The sequence below is a fragment of the Brachionichthys hirsutus genome, chromosome 23 (genome assembly GCF_040956055.1).
Source record: "Brachionichthys hirsutus isolate HB-005 chromosome 23, CSIRO-AGI_Bhir_v1, whole genome shotgun sequence".
NCBI classification, from domain to species: Eukaryota; Metazoa; Chordata; class Actinopteri; order Lophiiformes; family Brachionichthyidae; genus Brachionichthys; species Brachionichthys hirsutus.
The window spans coordinates 465899-487336 of NC_090919.1; the positions used below are offsets into that span (position 1 = coordinate 465899).

At 59.6% G+C, this 21438-nt stretch overlaps 3 protein-coding genes and 1 non-coding gene across 4 annotated transcripts; 3 read left to right on the forward strand and 1 right to left on the reverse strand.

Annotated features, from left to right (window-relative positions):
* Positions 1 to 665: 665 nt before the first annotated feature.
* Positions 666 to 4889, forward strand: haus6 (HAUS augmin-like complex, subunit 6). Its single transcript, XM_068756052.1, has 16 exons — positions 666 to 811; positions 915 to 1010; positions 1107 to 1185; positions 1285 to 1417; positions 1498 to 1642; positions 1749 to 1811; positions 1894 to 1951; positions 2019 to 2192; positions 2267 to 2463; positions 2545 to 2674; positions 2777 to 2879; positions 2957 to 3020; positions 3256 to 3355; positions 3432 to 3530; positions 3610 to 3751; positions 3828 to 4889. Exons 1-16 carry the CDS (start codon positions 666 to 668, stop codon positions 4460 to 4462), a joined length of 2364 nt encoding a protein of 787 aa, XP_068612153.1. The 3' UTR covers positions 4463 to 4889.
* On the forward strand, positions 3046 to 3176 carry LOC137911830 (small Cajal body-specific RNA 8). The gene has a single exon (XR_011106147.1). It is a non-coding gene; the product is annotated as a small Cajal body-specific RNA 8 (non-coding RNA).
* A 454-nt stretch (positions 4890 to 5343) lies between the features above and the next one.
* Positions 5344 to 18343, forward strand: dennd4c (DENN/MADD domain containing 4C). The gene is made up of 33 exons (XM_068755992.1): positions 5344 to 5558; positions 8453 to 8763; positions 9208 to 9460; positions 9536 to 9605; positions 9839 to 10008; positions 10082 to 10323; positions 10395 to 10461; positions 10568 to 10626; positions 10728 to 10872; positions 10964 to 11139; positions 11226 to 11326; positions 11413 to 11637; positions 11713 to 11897; positions 12075 to 12205; positions 12292 to 12424; positions 12516 to 12722; positions 12791 to 12919; positions 12999 to 13131; positions 13228 to 13338; positions 13420 to 13536; positions 13619 to 13741; positions 13830 to 14899; positions 14984 to 15179; positions 15255 to 15352; positions 15427 to 15602; positions 15672 to 15803; positions 15888 to 16089; positions 16162 to 16269; positions 16335 to 16472; positions 16553 to 16670; positions 16741 to 16897; positions 16982 to 17046; positions 17129 to 18343. Exons 1-33 carry the CDS (start codon positions 5376 to 5378, stop codon positions 17263 to 17265), a joined length of 5868 nt encoding a protein of 1955 aa, XP_068612093.1. The 5' UTR covers positions 5344 to 5375; the 3' UTR covers positions 17266 to 18343.
* A 651-nt stretch (positions 18344 to 18994) lies between these two features.
* LOC137911609 (perilipin-2-like) lies at positions 18995 to 21438 on the reverse strand. The gene is made up of 7 exons (XM_068755993.1): positions 21253 to 21438; positions 20967 to 21162; positions 20719 to 20801; positions 20434 to 20644; positions 20181 to 20359; positions 19957 to 20058; positions 18995 to 19885 (listed from the first exon to the last, which is right to left on the reverse strand). The coding sequence occupies exons 1-7, from the start codon at positions 21271 to 21273 to the stop codon at positions 19424 to 19426; spliced, it is 1254 nt and encodes a 417-aa protein (XP_068612094.1). The 5' UTR covers positions 21274 to 21438; the 3' UTR covers positions 18995 to 19423.

The following is a 21438-nucleotide window of genomic DNA, read 5'->3' on the forward strand; positions in this document are numbered from 1 at the left end:
CATCCTGTCTAGGAGGAGCATTTCAAAAAAGCCCTTGCGGAGTTGTTTCCGTTGAAAGTCCTTCGTACATAAATCATCCACAATTAGCAATACAAATTTAACAATACAAATAAAAATAAAAATGGTGATCTGGATCATCATCAAAAGCTTCTAAATTGTTTTTGGTATCTTTATACACCAACCATGAAAAGTAGAAGTGAATCTGAGTTTGTGTGTTTTTAACTGATTCTGGAATCTATGGGGTTTTTAATTTTTCTCATCAGGAATAGGTTTTTTTAAATCACTTATAACTCGAAAATATGACGTCGCATATTTACAAAATTCACTATTTACATTTAAAGACGTAACAAAAGTAAAGCATATTTTATTTACGAATTCATTGGTTTGCGAGCCTTAGCGTACCGGAAGTTAATTTAACAACTTCCGGGTGAAGAATAGAAAAAATTGGCGGCATTCGTTGCTGCTGTTTCCTCTCTTCCTTTCCAGTACGAGTTGGGCGACTTCGGAAGTTTATCTTGCCGGATAGCCGCAACGACCCGCCGGCGGTGATAGTTATTGGTTAGTTAGTTTACTAACAGCTTGCTAAATGTTCGCTCAGTGTCCTTTACAGCTAGCTGCTAAAGCTAGTAGTTTAGCCGGCTAGCATTTATAGCTCGCGCTGCGTAATGGCGAACCCGGCGGCGATGCAGAGGGAGAACGGGAAGCATCTGTGGTATTCTCTCCTCGGGCTGGGGTTTCAACCAAACAACGCGAAGTCCTCCATGGCCGCCGGCAGAAAGAACGTGAACGTGAAGCACATCCACCTGGGCCCGTGAGTACGCGCGTACCGTGGATGTTAGCATGCTCGGCTAGCGCTGACTCAGAAAGCGGCTCCGCGTTCTTAACTGTGATTCCGTTTGATTTAATAAAAACAGGAATATGTTTGACAAACCGAACAAGGACGCGTTCTACATAGTGACGCACTTCCTGCTGGAGAAACTCAACCCTGCACGTTTCAGCGAGGCGTACAGGTGAGGCCTGGCGTGACGTCACTGCGACCGTCCGTCTAATCACGTTAGTCACGTCCAGGTTGAACTGATCGCGTATCAATGTGCGTGTTGGGGCAGGCACTGCTGGCCTGTGCTGGGCCACAAGGACGACGCGGAGTTCAGAAAGGTGACCTGCGCTTGGCTGCGAGACATCGTGGTGAGTGTTTACACTCTCTCTCCTGCCATCCCTCGCTCGCCCCCAGGCCCCTCTTTCGACACGTGACCCCCCCCCCTGTGTCCTTCACGATTCCCGTAGGATGAATCGTCCAGATCGGGCTCTAAGGCGGTCGCGTCCTTGTTCCTCTCGCCCGGAGGCCCCAAGTTCGTCAACCTGATGCTGAATTTGGCGAATCACGTCATGCTGCAGGACATGAAGACGTTCACCGCGGGTCGGTTCCGTTAAAGGAAGAAGTCGCGTCGTGCGGGGTTGCCGTGGAAACGCGTAGTCACCGTTCTTGTCTTTTGCCAGATGACGGCTGGGTCCCTGAAGCGGCGGCGCTGCCCGCCTCTTCCCTGGACATGGCGGCGAAGCGGCTCGACCTGGTCACCGCCAGGTTTCTGAGAACCGCCGCGGATCAGGATCGCTTCCTGCAGGACTACCAGAGGAAAGCTCGGTGAGTCCGCCTGCCGGACCGGAAGCGGCCCGCCTCACGCCGACCGGGAGCGTCGGAGTGGAGTAAGACGATGAAGGTCCGTTTCTCCTCTCTCTCTCTCTCAAAGGCTCCTGATGAAATCCGTAAGAGACCTCCGGTCGGACGGAGCGAAGTACGACGACCTCCTCAGGTGAGCCAGACCGCGGTCCGGTTCCCTGATTGACGATCGGTTAATTTGGGTCGTAACCGAACGGGAACGGACCTCCTTCCAGGCGTTCCGGCAGCGTTCCGGCGCAGGACGGGCGTTCCCGGGCGGAGAAGATCAAGCAGGTGTGTGCCGCGGTCGCTTGAACCCGTTGTGCTGCTCGCCGTTGAGACGCGCGTTCTGCGCTTTAAGGTACGCGCCCTGTGGTCGGCCATCGATGAGGTGCTGGCGACGACGGCCGAGGAGCGGCAGGCGGTGGGAAGTGTTCTGAAGGGGGACGTGGATCAGCACGCCCTCGACGGGACGGGTTTAGCCCTCAGCGTTCCCCGGTGTCTGCTGGACAGGGTCGAGCAGCTTCCTCATCAGGTGAGGATGAGGATGATTCCAGCCTGCCGCGTCACACCCCTTTAGTTACTGATAGGCTCCGCCTCCTTTCCCAGTTGAGTTCTGGGAACGTGTACGAGGCCGGCCAGCTGAACGTCCTGTGTGTGATGGAGCTGACCAATCAGGCGCTGCGGCTCCTGAGGGAGGAGCGTCGGCAGGTCGCTCAGGCCCCCCAGGCCGGGCTCAGCCCCCGCCCCCTGCAGCAGAAACGTCAGCAGGTGACCCGGGCGCGGCAGAGCGTCCGCCTCATCAGGTACTCCTTTTGAAATGTGCTCTCAGCGAAACGCAGCGCCGTAATCGGGACGCTGAAGCGTTTCGACGGTTCTCCCACCAGACAGAAGATCTCCAAGGAAGGAATTCCTGAGGTCCGGAGCGCCGTCAGAGAGCTGGAAGCGGAGTGGGACAGGAAGTGGAGCGACGTGCTGGGAGACGCCCCCCTGGTCTCTTTCCTAAAGGAAGACTCTGTGAGTCGCCGTCGCGCGGCGGAGAGGGAGCGCTCGTTTCGTCCGTGTCGGGCGCCGTGAGGTCAGGTTTCTCTCGCTCATTCTGAATTGTGCTCGTCGAAGGCTCTCGGCTTCCTGTCGCCGATGGCTCCTCTGTCGTTCGAGCCGGCGGCGGAGGCTAGCTGCGGCGGTAGCATCTTCTCCCGGTACCCGGCGGCGCTGCTCGGTGAGTCCAGCTGGGCGTTTCACGCCGTTATTCTGGATCTGGAGTTTATCCCAACCGCATTCCTCGCCACCTTTCAGCGGAGAGGCCGGCACGGAGAGAAGCGCAGGACGGCGTCCCGGCGGGCTGGTCCGCCCCGAGAAGGTAAGCTCACCTGTCCAAGCGGCGGCGGGAGGCCGATACCTGGACAGGCCCGAGCAGTGGTCTGTCCGTCACATGTCCTCCCCACAGCGTCCGTGCTCTCTGATGACCGCGGCGAGTTGAGGGAAATCGCCACGGACAGATACGGAGCAGACACTCGTTTCCAGAGCGGCGTGCTAGCCAGCTAACGCTAACGAAGCTCTCTTTATTAACGACTGTTTCATTGTTTCGTTTGAAGCCCGTCCCCCGTGGTCGCCGCCGAGGCGGACACGTCTCTCGACTGGCTTTTTGACATGCCTCCGTTGCCTTCTGTCGGGGGTCCAACAGCGCCACCCAAGGTGTGTCTGTGGTTAGCCCCGCCCCCGCCCCGCCCCGCCCCGGCTCAGCTGATCTGAAAGCTCGTTTGGTTTTTAGGCCAGCGTGAGGAAGACGAGCCTCGCTGCTACGAAGGCGTCGCCCAGGAGGACCACGAGTCAGATATTAGACATGGAATGCGATAACCTCGCCGATCAGGTCAATTGATCAGCGCTGGATGTTTTTGTCAACGCGGAACAAGAAAAAGTGAAACACGGAACTTAACGGCGTCTCTTAGTTTGCAGAAGCCGTGACCACAAGCAGCCCGCCAGGCGGCGGCGGCGGCGACGCCGGGCTGGACCTGGAGAGGCTGCTCACCACGCTCCACGGGGATCCCTTCTCCACCAGGAAGCAGCTGCCAAGAACGCCGGACAGCTTGAGTGAGTTCCTCTGCTGCAGGATGAGGGGCGGGACATATCTGGAAGGGCGTGGCTTCATCACGTCTCTGTATTTCAGTCCTGGATGTGAGGAGCCGTTGGCGTAAGGCGCTCGAGGAAGACAAAACGGAGAAGACTTGGCGGTCGGGCGACCTCAACGACAGCGTGATCGGGCGACTCACGCCGCTCTACGAGTCCGACCCGGCTGCTTCCTGTAGTCCCCGCCCTTTCAGGAACCCCCCCGCGAGCCAGCTGGGGGGTTCCCACAGAGCCCCTCCACTCTGGGACTCCATCGGTGCCGTGGATCTCCACAGCCCCGGTGGCGTCTCGATCGGACTCGACCAAGAAACGCTCCCCGAGGTTCCCAGCTGTTACGATCTGAGTGAGGAGGAGGAGGAGGAAGAGCGGGAGCTCCTCCCGCCCTCACCGAGGTCGGAGGCGATGCAATCGCCACAGAGAACCAGTTATCTCGATCTGATCCGGCCGGCGTGCAACGACGGATCCCTTATCGACGTCGGGAAGGGAACGCCTCGGCGTCTCCCGGCGGATCAAAGAGCTCCTGGTCCCGACCGTCCAACAGAGTCGGGGACGGACACGGACCAGGTCTTCTCTCTGGACCTGGACTCTTTGGACACGCCTTCGCCCACGAGGACGCGGGAGTACCGCCTCCCCGCACTGATCACCTTCTCCCCCATCGACGACCTGAAGTTTTAGCATCGCTCCCTGCCAGACTTTTACTAAACATCTAAACACGAGACGAGTTACTTTAGTGAAATAGTTACATTTGTCCCTGTAAGTAATCAGGATTACTTTATGCCTTCATGGGGTTCCTGCGTGAAGTTGAGTTCAAGCTGGTTGGGTTCAATGTCAAATGTTTCTACAGTCATCTGGAAATAAAGGAATGCAAAGTTATTGTTTCTGGAGCTAATTGAAGTTTACGTGTTGAAATATAAATCCAACGTTCGACGAAAGTGCTTTCTTGTTCCTGTTTACGGAGCGTTTTAATTGTTTCTAAATCTGGTCTGAACTGTGTTTTGTTGAAAACGGTCACCTGCATCAAATATAAAGGTGAGAATGATTCTGTGGCGACTTGTGCTTTCAGAGGGCAGCTAAAAAAATAAAATAAAGCAACAAGGGTTTTCGATGCAACTGTTGATTCGTTTTTATTTGGATGCAACTCCTAGCTCCCAGTAGGGGGCGCCTGAAACTACAACACAATGATACTGGTACTGCGTTCGATGCTTCATGTATAAAGAGTGTTTTTTTTAACTGAAAATAAATGATCATTATCATCATCCGCCTGTGCAGGCCTTGAGTGCATGAGAAAATGCATAAAAATAAAACTACAAAATGTAGTTGAGGTTCAACGATAATAAAAACAACTTTATTCTGAAAACTACATCTATTCGCCGTTCGGAGCTTTTACTTTGAAAAGGGCACGCCGGAAGTCGCTTTGCGTAAACTAGCTTGACGGCCTCTGTCATTTGAAGCGACGTCGTCACGTCTCTGGGCGGGGCCAGCGCAAGCAGAGACGTTCTGGGCGGGGCCAGCCCAAGCAGAGACGTTCTGGGGGAAGTTCGCAGCGCGCGGGCACAAACATGGCGCCTGCCGCCGCCGACAACTTCACATGAAAGAGTGGCGCAGAAGTGGCAGCAAAGTTCCACGGGAGCGTTTCCACGAGGGTTTTCTCTTTTCACGCGCCGTCCTGGTTCGACCTCTTCGGAGTTGCGCAACACGAAACACGGAATATCCCGAGCGGGGGGGGGGCGAGTCGCCTTCATGTCAACATCGTCCCTGCGCTGAACAGCTGGTAAGTGCCCGAACATTAGCCCGAACATTAGCCGAACATTAGCCGAACATTAGCCCGAACGTTAGCCCGAACGTTAGCCCGAACATTAGCCCGAACGTTAGCCCGGGCTAATCAATAGTTCGATGGCGGACTTTAACTTTTTAACGCGCCTTCGGGCGTGGAAAAGGACCGTTCGGGTCACGTGTTGAATGTTTCCTGGTGTCGCGCCGCTGCTTTCCGCGGTTTCCACCCGTGGAACGGCAGCCACGGAAAACGACGACGCGGATTCACGCGATCGTTCACGTTTCAAGTTTAAACCAGCCGGATGCAACAGTTGAGGACGTAATAATCCCCGACACAGAGCCTCCTCTTCCTCCTCCTCTTCCTCAGATAACCTGACTCCCTGCAGGTGTCCCCCCCCCCCCTCTTACGTCACATTACCGAACCGAATTAGCCTCTCGAAACCGGAAATATCGATCAAAACAACAGGATGACCTCCGACCCGAAGGGTCCAAACGTGGAAAGGTGTGGGGAGAAAAAAGTATAAAATTCCAGATGTCACTGAACGCAACTCCAAGGTGCCGACCCTGAAGGCTGCAGCCCCCCCCCAGGATGGCACCATGGAATATCCAAGATGGGGGGCTGATGGGAAGTGCACCTGAGGAACGTTCCACTCCTGACCGCTGCTCGCGAGGACAGCCGGGAAAGGGGAGTGGACACGCCCCCTGACGACGGCGGCGGGTAGGCGGGTAGGAAGTGGGTCATCGCCGTGGCTTCGTGGACGTTGAACTTGAACTCTGTCAGGCGGCGGGCGAATGCAGGAAGTAGGTTGGTGTCACGGCGACGACGAGCTGCAGGAGGAGCCTGAAGCCCCGCCCCTAAAGGCCCCTGGAGGGGAGGGCTCCCGCTCGGGTCGACTGGTTCTGCACCGTCTCACCTTTCCTGCAGCCGTCGTGCATCGGCTCGGAGGCTTCAAACCGATCACCTGTGTTGATCCGCTGTGCCGTTGGGTTGTTGGACCCGTTTAAACGTGTTAAGAACGGCGGCGGCGCTCGCCTCAAGCGGCACGGCGCCGACAGGTTTCATCTAAACAGCTGCTTTTAGTTTAAATTCATCTTCTGACGCTCCACCGAAGGAGAGGAAAGCAGGAAGCGCCGGCGTTCCCGGGTCCGCCGGCGTCGTCACCTCGTTGGCACCTCGGGCTCGGTCTGGCCCACGCCGCCGCCGCCTCGCCGCGATGACAGGCGACACGGAGCAGCACTTTGCTCTTCACGCCAGAGCTACAAAGTGCTGCTCCGGGCAGGCGCTAGCTGGAGCTAAGAGCGCGACGGAGCAGGCGTGAACTTCCCCTGCTTAAAGCGCCATCACCCCCCAGGTGGGCGGAGCCAGGGATTCCATACTTAAACCCAGAGAACTGTTTCTGGGTCAGAACCTTTTGGCTCAAGCGCTAAAATTGAGCAAAGACCTTTGTGCAACGTCAGTGCAGCAGTTGTAGTTTTAGTGCTTGCAGTTGTAGTTTTAGTTCTTGCAGTTGTAGTTTTAGTGCTTGCAGTTGTAGTTTTAGTTCTTGCAGTTGTAGTTTTAGTGCTTGCAGTTGTAGTTTTAGTGCTTGCAGTTGTAGTTTTCGTTCTTGCAGTTGTAGTTTTAGTTCTTGCAGTTTTAGTTCTTGCAGTTGTAGTTTTAGTTCTTGCAGTTGTAGTTTTAGTTCTTGCAGTTGTAGTTTTAGTGCTTGCAGTTGTAGTTTTCGTTCTTGCAGTTGTAGTTTTAGTTCTTGCAGTTGTAGTTTTAGTTCTTGCAGTTTTAGTTTTAGTTCTTGCAGTTGTAGTTTTAGTTCTTGCAGTTGTAGTTTTAGTTCTTGCAGTTGTAGTTTTAGTGCTTGCAGTTGTAGTTTTAGTTCTTGCAGTTGTAGTTTTAGTGCTTGCAGTTGTAGTTTTAGTGCTTGCAGTTGTAGTTTTAGTTCTTGCAGTTGTAGTTTTAGTTCTTGCAGTTGTAGTTTTAGTTCTTGCAGTTGTAGTTTTAGTTCTTGCAGTTGTAGTTTTAGTGCTTGCGGTTGTAGTTTTAGTGCTTGCAGTTGTAGTTTTAGTGCTTGCAGTTGTAGTTTTTAGCTGCTGCAAGCCTAGCGGGGAATAATCCAGCCAGGATTTTGCGGGTACATTTTTACCTGCGGCTGGCTCTCGTGTTTTTGGTGATAAACCTGTTCTGCGTTATTGATTTAAATCGATTTGCATGATTTTGTCGCACCTGAACTTTCCGTGCTCTTTGTAGCGTTCGTCAGGAAGAACCCGTCACGTTTTAGGGTTCCAGGAAGAGCGTTTCGGGACGTTCGTCATCACATCGTGAGCGTTGTGCCGGATCTGGAACCTCAAGCCGTCCCATCCGTAAACACCTGAAGAAGGAATCCAGGAAGTCGTTGCTCGTAGAAAACGTGACACCGGATCATCGAGACCCGGGAGGAGCAGAAACAGGTTTTCTCGTGGAAAAGGAGGGGCGGGGCAGAACCTCGAGAGGCAGGTGATCGAGTTACCACGCAGGAGAGTCGTAGCAACACGCATGCCCGCCGTTTGACTCGCCGTTTTACCGTTCTGCACCACCGGAGAGAAGAAGAGGCGCGGCCTTCGTTCGGAACGCCGTTTCCTCTCGGCTTCGTTCCCCGCCGGGACGAGATCTGAGATCACGCCGTCAGGACGCCGCGTGACTCGCACCTTTGAAATGTCCAGACATCGGAGCGTTTCTCTCCGCTTGTTATTTTAGCTCTCCAGCGGCTGACCTTTGACCTCTGACGCGCCTGTCACGTTGGGTCATTGTGTGACAGAGCGTTAGACCTGCTCGCCCCCCCCGGGAGCTCCTTTCTCCCGTTAGCTTCGTGCTAAAGCGTGACGCGTCGCACCTTGTAAACCTCCACTTCCTGCTTCCAGGTACGCCCAGCCATGATCGAGGACAAGGGTCACCGAGTGACCGACTACTTTGTGGTGGCGGGGCTGACGGACAAGTCCACCCCTCTGGAGCAGGACCTGTCGGAGGCCAAGTCCAGCGGGCCCAAGGCGCCCATCACCGACCTGGCCGTCATCAACAGGTCGGCGGGGGAAACGGCGCCCGAAGGCTTCACCTGCATCGACGGCACCTACAGCGGCCAGCCGGCCAACCTGAACCACGGCAGCCTGAAGAGCGCCGAGCTGTTTCTGTGCTACAGGCGGGGTCGGGGGAGGGCGCCGCTCATCGACATCGGGTGAGGGGCGGGACTCCGCGCCGCGACGTTTCATCGGTTAGCTCGTCCCACCTGGATGAGGAGCGGGGCGGCGCCGGTCTGAATGAGCTGCTGCACACGCACGCACACACACGCACATGCACACGCACGCACACACACACACACACACACACACGCACACACACACGCACACGCCTGTCTTTGTCTGACGCCTGAATTTATCCCCCACAAACAAACCGGACTTTCCAGTTACCAGAGGCGCCCCCCCCCCCCCCCCCTTTGAAGACAGACCTCAAGGAGCTGGAGGAAGTCTCTTCGTCCTCCTTTCATCGCGCGTTAGCTTCCTTAGCTACGACCGCCGTTTTAAACTAGCTGGCCGGCGCCGTTAGATCAGTCGGACTCTGATTGGCCGCGTCCTCCTTGCATGCTACGCTAACCTGTTAGCTTCCTGCTTGTGTTTATCAGTGTGCTGTATGAGGGCAAAGAGCGCCTGATCCAAGGCTGCGAGGTCATCCAGGCGACCCCGTACGGCCGCTGCGCCAACGTCAACAACAGCTCGGCCACCTCGCAGCGCATCTTCATCACCTTCCGCCGGGCGCCGCCCGTCCAGCCGCAGAACTCCCTGGCGGTGACGGACATCTGCGTCATCATCGCCAGCAAGGGCGAGACGCCGCCGCACACCTTCTGCAAAGTGGAGAAGAACCTGAACATCGGCATGGTGAGGGCGGCGCGGACCGCCGGCGGCGCCGGTTCCGTGGGGGCGCTCCGGTAACGTTCCTCCTTTGACCTCCAGTGGGGATCCAACGTGTTCCTGTGCTACAAGAAGTCCGTGTCGGCGTCCGACTCCATCAGCTACAAGGCCGGTGAGGACGGCTCGCCGTGAGCGCGTGATTCAAGCCGCCTCCCCCGCGGCTAGCTCCATGCGGGCTTCTGTACTTTAACGGTGATCCTCCTGATGCGTCGTGAGGACGACGCCACTTCCTGCCACGCCCGTTTCCTGGGTGCCGCTTGGCCCGGGTCCGTTCCTCGCATGAGGAAGCGTGTCTTTGATGATGTTCGGTGAGAGTGACGTCCCGACTGTCCTTCTGTCCTCCAGGTCTCATCTTCCGTTACCCGGAAGAGGACTACGAGTCGTTCCCCCTGTCAGAATCCGTCCCTCTGTTCTGCCTGCCCATGGGCGCCAAGGTGGAGTGCTGGGCGCCGAACACCCGAGACCCGTTGCCCGTCTTCTCCACCTTCGTCCTGACCAACTCTTCCGGCGACAAGGTGAGGCACGGCCGCCGTGCACGCGGGCGTCGACCCCGCGAAGGTAACCGCGTTGGGACGCCTCTGGTCGCAGGCCTACGGCGCCGCCGTCCAGTTCTACGAGCCCTACCCGGTGGAGCTGCTGAGCGAGAAGCAGAAGGTCCAGCTGGGCGTCCTCAGCGCCGTGGAGAAGAAGACGATCCCCGACCGGCCCGTCAACTCCAACAAATGCATCTGCCTGCTGTCGCGCTGGCCCTTCTTCGAGTCCTTCCGGAAGTTCCTGATGTTCCTCTACAAGCTCTCGGTCTCCGGGCCGCACCCGCTGCCCATCGAGACGTACGGGCTCCGGGGGGGCGGGGTGAATGGCGTGGGGGGGCTCTGACCGTTTCCTGTGCTTCTCCCAACAGGCACATCTCACACTTCATGCACAACGTGTCCTTTCCGTCCCCTCAGAGGCCCAGGATCCTAGTCCAGGTGACTTCACCTGGCTGCTGACGCTGGACCCGGCAAACGAAGGGTTAACGTGTGCGTGTGTGTGTGCGTGTGTGCGCGTGTGTGTGTGCGTGCGCGTCCCCTCCAGCTCTCGGCACACGACACCCTGGTCCTCTCCCAGCCGGTCTGCACACCTTTCCCTCTCAGGTAGTCTTCGGCCGTGCCTCCATGTTTATTCTGTGATGCGTTCGCCGACGCCCCGTTGAGCGGCGTCTTCTCCTAACACGCTGCCCCCCCCCCCCCCCCAGCGGGGCAGACTACGGGACCCTGCTGATGAACCTGGGTCCGGAGAACTGCGCCACGCTGCTGCACTTCGTCCTGCTGGAGAACAAGATCCTGCTGCACTCGCTCCGGCCCGCCGTCCTCACCGGCGTGGCCGAGGCCGTGGTGGCGGTGAGGACGGCGCCGGGTCGCAGCAGGAAGCCCCGTGCCTTTTGCCGCGACCCCTGAACCCCCCCATCTCTGCCGGCTCGTGTCTCCCCAGATGATCTTCCCCTTCCAGTGGCAGTGTCCCTACATCCCGCTCTGCCCGCTGTCCCTGGCGGGCGTCCTCAACGCCCCGTGCCCGTTCGTAGTGGGCGTGGACTCCCGTTACTTCGACCTCTACGACCCTCCGCCGGACGTCGTCTGCGTGGACCTGGACACCAACACCATCTACCTGTACGCGCCGCTCCGTGCCGCGCGCCGCCGCCGCCCCGCCGCCGTTTCCCCCCCAGCTGACGCCCTGCGTGGTTTCGTGTGTTCAGATCTGACGACAAGAGAAGCAGCAACTGGAAGAACCTCCCGAAGAAGCCCTGCAAAGCTCTGATTGGCTCTCTGAGCAGCGTGCACCACCAGCTGGCCGCCGGTAGGAACTGCACCCGCTGGCGTTGGCGTGTACAGAGAGCGCTCGAACTGACCGCGGCTTCCTGTTCCTCCCGCCGCTGCGTTTAGTTTCCGTGCGCGACGCGTCCCGGGAAACCTCCGCCGTGGACATGACCCCCATCGAGGCGGACTTCTCCTGGCACAAGAAGAGGACGTCCCTGGAGATGGAGATCCAGGAGGCCTTCCTCCGCTTCATGGCCGCCATCCTGAAGGGCTACCGCTCCTACCTCAAACCCATCACGCAGGCGCCCTCCGAAAAGGCCACGGCCGTCGACTCGCTCTACGACCTGCAAGGTCAGCGTCTCTCTGGGGGGGGGGGGGAGGCCTTTCCTCCGGGACGTGATGTCATAACCTCTCTCCGTCCTGCAGGGTTCCTCAGAAGCCGGGACCGCGCCCAGCAGAAGTTCTACTCGCAGCTCACCAAGACGCAGATATTCATCCGCTTCATCGAGGAGTGCAGCTTCGTCAGCGACAAGGACACGGGCCTCGCCTTCTTCGACGACTGCGTGGAGAAGGTGATGAAGAGCGCCGTGGCGTCTCGCCGCACCTGCGCGGTCGCGTTTGTGATCGAGCATCGCACGATTTAACTCCTCCTTTCCCGCTGGACGCGTTTAAACGGCAGTAGCGCGGATGCTAGCATGCTAACGGCCGTTGACTTGCCGCCACCAGACAGGAAGTGGCCGAGTCGCGGTTGTCGTGTCTCGACCTTGTTGTTGTGACCTCCGCTGCAGGCGGGAGGGGAGACGTCCGAGGACACGAGACTCCTGGAGCTGGACGAGTCCCAGAAGAGCGAGCACACGGTCTTCGTCATGCCCCCGGAACCAGCGGCGACCGACGGATCTGAGCCCGCCCCCAAATACAGGTGAGTCTTTAAACGGCGTGGAAGCACGGAGCAAAGCGAGACGACCACCGTGTCTCTTGCCCCGCCCCCCCCCCCCCCCCCCGCAGCTACAGAAGCTTCCCCAGGCTGCAGGCGGCGCTGTTCGACCGTCCTCAGGAGTTACGGCCGGCGCTTAGCAGTAGCGCGGCGGGGGCTAGCTTGTCCAGCAGCCCCGCCCTCCTGGCTAAAAGAACGAAGCAGGTGCGTCCCGACCGCGTCCCTCGACTCGTCCTCCGGCGTCCTCCGGCGTCCACCCCGGTCTGAAACGCTCCCGCTGTCTGCTTGAGCCCAGGAGGTGAAGCTGGCGTCCAAGATGGCGAGGCGGTTCTGCCGCGACCCGCCGCTGTGGGCGCGGTGTCTGTTCAGCCACTGCTACAGCCTGTGGTTCATCTGCCTGCCCGCCGCCGTGCGATTGGCCGGGTCCAAGGGGCGGGCCATGCAGCAGGCGTACAACGTCCTGCTGAAGATGAGGACCACCGAGGTGGAGGTCCTGGACGAGGTACCGCCCCTCTGCGAGTCTCTGCGCGCCCGTCGGTCTCGGCCCGCCCCTAAAGGCGTGGCCTCCAGGTGTGTTACAGGGTGGTGATGCAGCTCTGCGGCTTGTGGGACCTCCCCGTCATGGCCGTGCGCGTCCTGGTGGAGATGAAGAAAGCCGGCGTGGACCCGAACGCCATCACGTACGGCTACTACAACAAGGTCCGGCAGCGCTGCAGCGTCCGTGGTCCCCGGTCCCCGCCCCCGAGCCGCGCCCTGATCCGGCGTGCTCTGTCTGCAGGCCGTCCTCGAGAGCCCCTGGCCCAGCAGGAACCGGAGCGGCCTCTTCATGTGGACCAAGCTGCGGAACGTTCTGCGCGGCGTCGCTCAGTTCAGGCGTTCCTCAAAGACGGGAGCGGCCCCGAGCTCTGCCGGTGGGAGCGGACGCCGCGGCGAGACGGACCCGGAGAGCGTCGGGCGTTCTGTTCCTGACTGTGTCCCCTGTGTCCCCCGTGTCCCTCCGCATTCAGCCGCGTCGACGGTCACGGACTCGGACCGGTCCAGCGCCGGCAGCACGAGTGAGGTCAACGGCGAGGGACGCCGCAGCGTGGAAGACACGCCGGTCGTCCACGGGAGTGCAGGTGTGGACGCCGTCGGCGACCTCGGGTGAGCCGGGCCTGGAGTCCCGACTAAACGTATCGCCGTGGTTTCGTGTTCCGCAGGGCGCCGGTTGGATCAAGGCTACGGCTCCGAGGACGCGCTGCACCGGGAGCCGGCGGCGGCGCCGGGGGCGGGCCTCTCCACAGAAGAGCGAGACAAATCCTCGTCGCAGGATGGCGGTAAGAAAAGCTGCTCCCGTTCCAGGAGCGGCTCGGTCCTCCTCCCCGACACCGATCTGTGGACTCTGTCCCTCGCCATCAGGAGACGACCACGCCGGATCGGCGGACAGCGGCGTGGTGGCGGCGGCAGCGCCGCCGGGCCCGGGTAACGCAGCCAGCATCGTGAAGCCGTCCCTCGGGGGTTTGGATGGCGGCGGGGAAACGGGTGAGCAGGAAGACGAAGTCGGATCAATCAAGAGATCGATTATTGCCCCAGATTTAAAAGGCTCCTCCCCTTTTGATCCAAACTCCAGGAACCGGGAAACTATTCCGGAGGCGCAGCAAGGCCGACGGCGTGTCCCTCCCCGGAGGCGTGGCCCTCCCCGGAGGCGTGGCCCTCCCCGGAGACGATGCCTCGCTGGAATCACGTGACGCGGCGCCGCAGCGGAAGTCCTTCTCCGAGCGCAGCCGCAGCTTCAGCGCTGAAAGCCGGGCGGGGATGCAGGAGAAGGGCGTCGACCACATGGCCTCCGAGATGGGAGCCGACGCCCGCATCCTGGCCGCAGCGCTCTGTGCAGCTCCGAGTCCGTCCCCTAGCGGCGCGTCCAAAGCGCTGTTTCAGGACCTGGAGGAGGAGCCTGAAGGTGAGCGGGGCCTGGCGGAAGAGGAGGAGCCTGAAGGTGAGCGGGGCCTGGCGGAAGAGGAGGGGCCTGAAGGTGAGCGGGGCCTGGCGGAAGAGGAGGGGCCTGGAGGCGACGAGGACGTGGACGAGCCGGACGGGAGAACGCACGAAGAGGACCCTGGGCTGCGGGGCGTGGCCTCGGAGAGGGCGGATGTGGAGGCGGGCGCCGACCCCCTTTCCCTCCTGGTGTCTGAATCCGACGACTCGCCGTCCGTCGTCAGTCAGGAGCCGCCGCGGTCGCTGCCCGCCGTCGTGTCCCGCAACCTGGCGGAGGAGATCGAGACGTACATGAGCCTGAGGAGCCCCCTGGGGGGGGGCAAGTCCTCCAGCATGGAGCTCCAGAGCCAGGGCGACGCCCCCAAAGCGCCGCTGGAGCGCAGGGCCAGCCTCCCCGTGCCCAAGGTCAAAACGCCAACGGGCTCCCCGGGAGACACGCCCAAGCGCAGCCCCAACGCCGCCGCCCGCTCCAAGACCAAGACGCCCTCCGGCAGCCCGCGGTCCGCCTCGCTGACGGCGCTGGTCAAGTCCTCGCAGGGGGGGTCGCTGGGCTCCGTCATCAACACCATTTCAGGCATCAAGATGGACGCCCTCCTCTCGGGGCCGAAAATCGACGTCCTCAGGTCGAGCATGAAGCAGGCGGCGAGCGTGGCGAGCAAGGTGTGGGGGGCGGTGGCCTCGGCGTACTCCTACTCCGACGACGAGGTGAGCGGCGTCGCACCGGCGTCGCACCGGCAACCCGTTAGCTTCACCTGCACGCTGAATGTTTAGCCTCACGTCCCTCTGCAGGACGAACAACCCCAGGGGGGCGGCGGCTTCCCGTCGCACCTGGATCAACAGGTGCTGGCGGGACACGGGGGCGGAGGCTGGGACAGTCTGGGACGGGGCGGCGTCCCGGGTTTGGCGGCCAACGGCCTCAACCAGAGCTCCACCAGCCTGAGCAGCGGCGGCGGCAGCGACGCCGGCAGGGGGGCCCAGCAGACACGTCAGCCCCGCCCTCCCAGCGAAGACGCTCGATGTCTCGGCCTGCGGGGGCTAACCTTCGTTTCTGTGACTCCAGATCCGGCGCCGGGACGGGGGGGCAGGCCTCCGGACGGCGAGCCCGGCTCCTCGCTTCACGCCTCCTCCTCCAGCATTTACCAGAACTGCGCCTTGGAGGTCAGTCCGACGGCCTCGCCGCCGCCGTGCGTCTTGGATTGTGGTCGATCCTGATTGTCCCCACCCCCTCCCAGGTGCTGATGTCCAGCTGCTCCCAGTGCCGCTCCTGCGAGGCTCTGGTGTACGACGAGGAGATCATGGCGGGCTGGACGGCCGACGACTCCAACCTCAATGCCGGCTGTCCTTTCTGCCGCACGCCGTTCCTGCCGTTGCTGCACGTCGAGTTCCACGACCTGCGAGCAGCAGCCGGGTGAGGACGCGTCACCCGAGACCCGAGTGTCTCCGGGGAGGGACAGACGTGCAACTTGTCCCCTTCCAGGTTCTACATGAACCCCAGCGTCTCCGGAGACAGCCTCCACAGCGGCGGCGCCATCAAGACCGCCGAGCTGATGTCCTTCCCTGAAGAGGGAGCCAGAGAGACGCCAGACGATCGACCCGGGACAGCGAAGAGGTAGCCCCCCCCCCCCCCCCCCCGCCGGACGGCCGTGTCCACGCTCGGCGCCGCCGTCCTCTGAGTCCTCTTTGTCTTCATCAGTCTGATTCCTGAACCGGTGCGGTCGGACCCGCTGGGTCTCCTGGAGCAGGCGGCGGCGCCGGCGGCGAAGCAGCGGTGCGGCGGGACGTCTCTGACGCGCAGCAACAGCGTTGGGGGGCCGCTGCAGAGCCTGGACTCCTCCCAGAGACCTGGACACGGCGTCTCCACCTCCAGCCTGCCCTGCAGCCTGCAGGAGGCGTCGGTTAGTGCCCCCGACTCACGCCCCGCCCCGCCCCCCCGCCGCCGGTGAACATATGCTGTCTGTCTTTGATAGGACGGCGTGGGGGCGCGGCCCAACCCCAAACCGCTGTCCGTCCCGTACCTCAGCCCCCTGGTGCTGCGCAAAGAGCTGGAGACGCTGCTGGAGAACGAAGGAGACCAGGTACAGGACGAGGAGACGCCCCCCCCGCGTGGCCCCGCCTCCTCACACGCTTGCTCCGCCCCCAGGTGATCTACACTCACAAGTTCCTCAGCCAGCACCCCATCATCTTCTGGAACCTGGTTTGGTACTTCCGCCGCCTGGACCTGCCCTCCCACCTGCCCGGGCTCATCCTGACCTCGGAGCACTGCAACGGGGGCGCCCAGGTGAGCCTCGGGCCGGCGCCGGCCGGCGACGCCCACGGCGACTGCGAGGCGCTCCTTCATGTCCTCTTGTGTCTCCCCAGCTGCCCCTGTCCTCGCTGTCCCAGGACAGCAAGCAGGTGTACGTCAAGCTGCTGTGGGACAACGTGAACCTGCACCAGGAGCCCGGGGACCCCCTCTACCAGTGCTGGAGGGTCTTGTGTGAGTGTGCAGACACGCCCCCCCCCCCCCCCGGTCCCTGCCTGGCGCTGAACGAGACCTTGTCCTCCAGGGGAGAAGAGGGGCACCTTGGCCCCGACGGACCACCAGGAGATCCGCGCCCTCCTCAACACGATCGTCCGGAACGTCCAGACCAACGACGTCTACGGTCCGATCAGCCTGCTGATCCGGGAGCTCAAGCGGCGCCCGGCGGGCCCCCGGCGCCAGAGGTCAGCCTCCGCCCATCCCTTTGTCCCTTTGTCCTTTTGTCCGTCCCTGCACTGGTTTATAAAGACTCGTTGCCCCCCCCCCAGGAGTGTCTACCGGGAAATCCTCTTCCTGTCTCTGGTGGCCCTGGGGAGGGAGAACATCGACGTCGGTGAGTGAGCGAGTACAATGACGTCCATATTTGGAGCGTCCTGTGACGGTGCCCCCCCCCCCCCCCCCCGGTGTCCCTGCAGAGGCCTTCGACAGGGAGTACCGCCTGGCCTACGATGAGCTGAGCCCGGAGCAGCTCGAGTCCCTCCACTGCATCGATGGGCCCCCCAGCGCCAGCGTCCAGTGGTGCCTGAAGTGCTTCGGGGCGCCGTTCATCTGATGCCCCCCCCCCCCCCCCCCCCCCCCGCAGCAAAGCCGAGAACGCTTCCCGGATCAGCTCGGCAGGGGGCGGGAAGGGGAACGGCGGTGTAACGTGGTACGTCCTCCTCCTTCCTCCAGGTGGGGGCGCTCCTCGCTCTGAACGCTGCGGTGACTCTTTCCGGAGGACAGTCGCTGCTAGTCCATCCCTCGAGTCTCCGACATTCCAGACCGGCCTCCGAGTCCTCGGCTGGTCGTCCACGGCGACGCCATTCCAGCTCGTGTTTTTAACGTTTTTAACGGTAGCGTGCTCGCCAGCGCCACGGCGGTGACTGAAGCCCGTCCTACCTGGATCCAGGTCTTTGTCGGCCCCGGTTCTCACGCAGGCGCTCCGGATGAAGTCGGTCGCAGTTCCACTTTTAACCCTTCGCACGACCGCCAGCGTTTTAATTGCCAGATCCTTAGAGAACCTAAAACGTGAGAGCCCGGTGCAGGGACTCGTACAGAACCGGTCCCGTCTCAGAGACTCGTACAGAACCGGTCCCGTCTCAGAGACTCGTACAGAACCGGTCCCGTCTCAGAGACTTGTACAGAACCGGTCCCGTCGCAGGGACTCGTACAGAACCGGTCTCAGAGACTCGTACAGAACCGGTCCCGTCTCAGAGACTCGTACAGAACCGGTCCCATCTCAGGGACTCGTACAGAACCGGTCCCGTCTCAGAGACTCGTACAGAACCGGTCCCGTCTCAGAGACGCGTACAGAACCGGTCTCAGAGACTCGTACAGAACCGGTCTCAGACTCGTACAGAACCGGTCCCGTCTCAGGGACTCGTACGGAACCGGTCCCGTTTCAGCGACTCATACAGAGGGAGGGCGGGCTGGGGTCCGAGAGGACGCTGGGTTCTGTTCCTCCTCACTTATTTATTTTTGTATTCTTTCCGTTCGGGTTGCAGGTTGTCGTAACGTAATGATTTTATGACTGACGGCCCGTTCGCTTGAATTGTCTTTTCCGCTGTTGTGAACCGGACCTGACGGCAGCAGAACTCGATCTGGAACGGAACCGGATGTCGACGCTGCAATAAACGACTTTGTGAAACGGAGGTTGTTGTTGTTGTTGTTTTTCCGGCTCCTTCTGGGAGGACGCTGCAGATCCTCATGAGTTAAACTCGAGGGATATTTTCTAGGTTGTCATGGAAACCTTCAGACAAGTCTTTTTAATAAATCTTTAATTTAATTTCTGCATATTTTTTATCACAGGTGTGTGTTGATGCTTAAACGTTCTTCAATTATTGTCTGCTTAGCAGACGTGGAATCGTTAAGCCACGCCCACCACAGGTGTGGGGACGTCACCAAACGAGCTGCGTCACCAGTGAAGTTAGTTTAGAATGAATAAATTAAGACGTTGTTATTAATGGCGGCGCGGGTGACGCGTTCTGTGTCCTTCCGCCTGGACCGATAACAGTTTCCGGCGCGCGCGTGACTGAGTTAATTGGACGCGTGGGCGTGGCTCCCAGCTGTGCGTTGACGCCCGGAAGAGCGACACGATGTCGGGGAAGAAGGTTCGAGTCCCGCCTGGCCGGCTTCACGTCCGTGACCGTCTCGAAGCCGCAGGTCGCGGTTTCCTCCACTGCGCATGCGCGGCTGAACGAGCTGGAGCAGACGTATCAGAGGTGAGTGTGAGTGCTGACGTCACCCGCTTTCGCTTCCGTGTGAAGAGGAGGAGTCAAAGATCAAACACGTCACTGGTCGTTTTCATTTTATTGTGGTTTTGATCTGGATTCCGCCTCATTCGGTCTAAAAACAATCTGAAGCTCATTTAAATATTACATTTCATTTAGAAATAATCAGAATTAACATTTTACTGTCATTTAAATATTACATTTCACTTAGAAATAATCAGAATTAACATTTTACTGTCATTTAAATATTACATTTCATTTAGAAATAATCAGAATTAACATTTTACTGTCATTTAAATATTACATTTCACTTAGAAATAATCAGAATTAACATTTTACTGTCATTTAAATATTACATTTCGTTTAGAAATAATCAGAATTAACATTTTACTGTCATTTAAATATTACATTTCATTTAGAAATAATCAGAATTAACATTTTACTGTCATTTAAATATTACATTTCATTTAGAAATAATCAGAATTAACATTTTATTTTAGTTTAACCGTCACGTTGAGTCTGACTCAATCCCTCGTGACGGAGCGACTCCATCTCCACCTCCATCGGGCCGTCTTGGTGCCGCTGGGGCGAGGGCGTGGCCTGCTGGCCGCTGGGGGCGGCCCCCACCTGGCGGCTCGCCTCCTGGGGCATCTGGGGGTAGAAGGGCCCCACCAGCCAGTTGAGCGGGGTGTTGTTGACCAGGTAGTCCAAGACGGCGTCCAGGGAGCGCTTCATCCGTCCCAGCTGGACCCTGCTGCTGGACAGGACGCCGTCCGGGACGCGTCCCAGCCGGCTGGCCTTGCTGAAGATGCTGTAGGTGTGCGAGGCGGTGTGGGCGAGCGACAGCGCCTCCTGCTGGATGTGGCTGGGGAGGCCCTGGAGGCCGGAGACCACGGCCACGCAGGTGGTCTGCAGCTGCTGGCTGAGGGAATGCGCCAGAGCGAGGGTTCGAGACTCCAACTCCTGAGAAGGGACGCATTTCAGGACTCCGTCTCGACCCGCCTGTTGCCCCTCCCATTGCCCCGCCCCCTCACCTCTGCCGTGTGACCCCCGTCGGACCTCCAGGCCAGCAGAGCGCTCAGCTTGTCCGTCACCATCTGGTTGGCGCCGTTGATGCTCTTCCTGCCGTGCTCGATCTGGAGACGCATTTCAGAGCGTTAGCTTAGCTAGCTCGAGGCTAACGTCCGACCCCGTCTTAACCTGCGGAAGGCGGTTCTAATCTCGACCGGCGGATCAAAAGACGGATCAAAAGACGGACCAGGTCGACGGCGGCGTTGAGCTCCAAGATGAATTCCCCGCTCCGCTGCCTGGCGTCCCGGATCCTCGCCATCGCCCTGGCGTACGCCCGCGTCCGCAGCTTGGCGGCGAGCGAGCCGAGGCGGACGTAGTACCCGGGGTCGTTCTCCTCGTGGCCTGGCGCCGTTTTAGCCTCGACCTCTGCCACGAGGAAGAGAGGCGTTAACGCGTCGGTGACTAACGGCACGCCGCGTCGACCTGAAGACGCGTCTCACCCAGCTCGTCCTCCGTCAGGGGCAGGTAGCGCTCCAGCAGGCTCTCGGAGGTGCTCAGGGCGCGGCCCAGGGCGTGGTCCAGCCCGCTGCTCGCCAGCCGGGCCGCCCGGCTCTCCAGCACCGTGCCGACGCCCCCGCTGACCACGCCGCGGGTCTTCTCCATGGCGCTGGTCAGAGTGTCCGTCACCGCGTCCTTGGCGCTGGAGACGATCTGATTGGGGAGGAGACCGCAGGTTGAGCCGTGGACTCTCACCTTCGACCTTTGACCTTTGTCGATGATCACACCTGTGTAGAAGGCTGCTGGAGGATTGGCAAAGTTCTCTCGATCTTGTCCAAACCTTTGCACGCCATGTCGTTGGCGACGGCGACTGCGGGCGAAAAAAAGAGAGCAGAAATCAAGCATCGAGGACGAGACGCGGAAAGACGAGCGTCGAGCGAGCGTGACTCGAATCAGGCCGGACGGGGTCAAAGGTGAGGATGGGAGCTTCCTGCTGGTGACTCATCCAGTGCTCGGGGGTCGATTTGGTTCCTACTCTGAGGCTCCAGCATGACGATGACGGGCGAGGCCGAGATGAAGAGCACGGCCGTGGCGGAGCGGACGCCGTGCTCGGCGACCTCGCACACGGCCTTCACGTAGGAGTGCGCGTCCTTGGTGTCGGAGTACACGCTAGACATCAGCCCATAGGTGGCGCTCACCAGGGGGAGGCGGGCCACTCTGTGCAGCACGTTCTGGAAGGGAAGAGGGAAAGGTCATCAAATAGTTTACCCCGAAGGACTCCTATAATCAATAAATATATTAAACCAGTTCATTGATCTCACCGGATGTGAAACAACTTCCATCTCTGCTGAAATAAAACCTAAAAAGACAGAATCAACAAATATTTATACAAAAGAACAGAAAAAACGGAAGTCTATTACGTCCGTTTGACACGAGATGTACTAATAAAGTTTTAAATTAAGCTCCGGATGATAAAAAAACAGAATTTCACGGCTCAATAATATCCG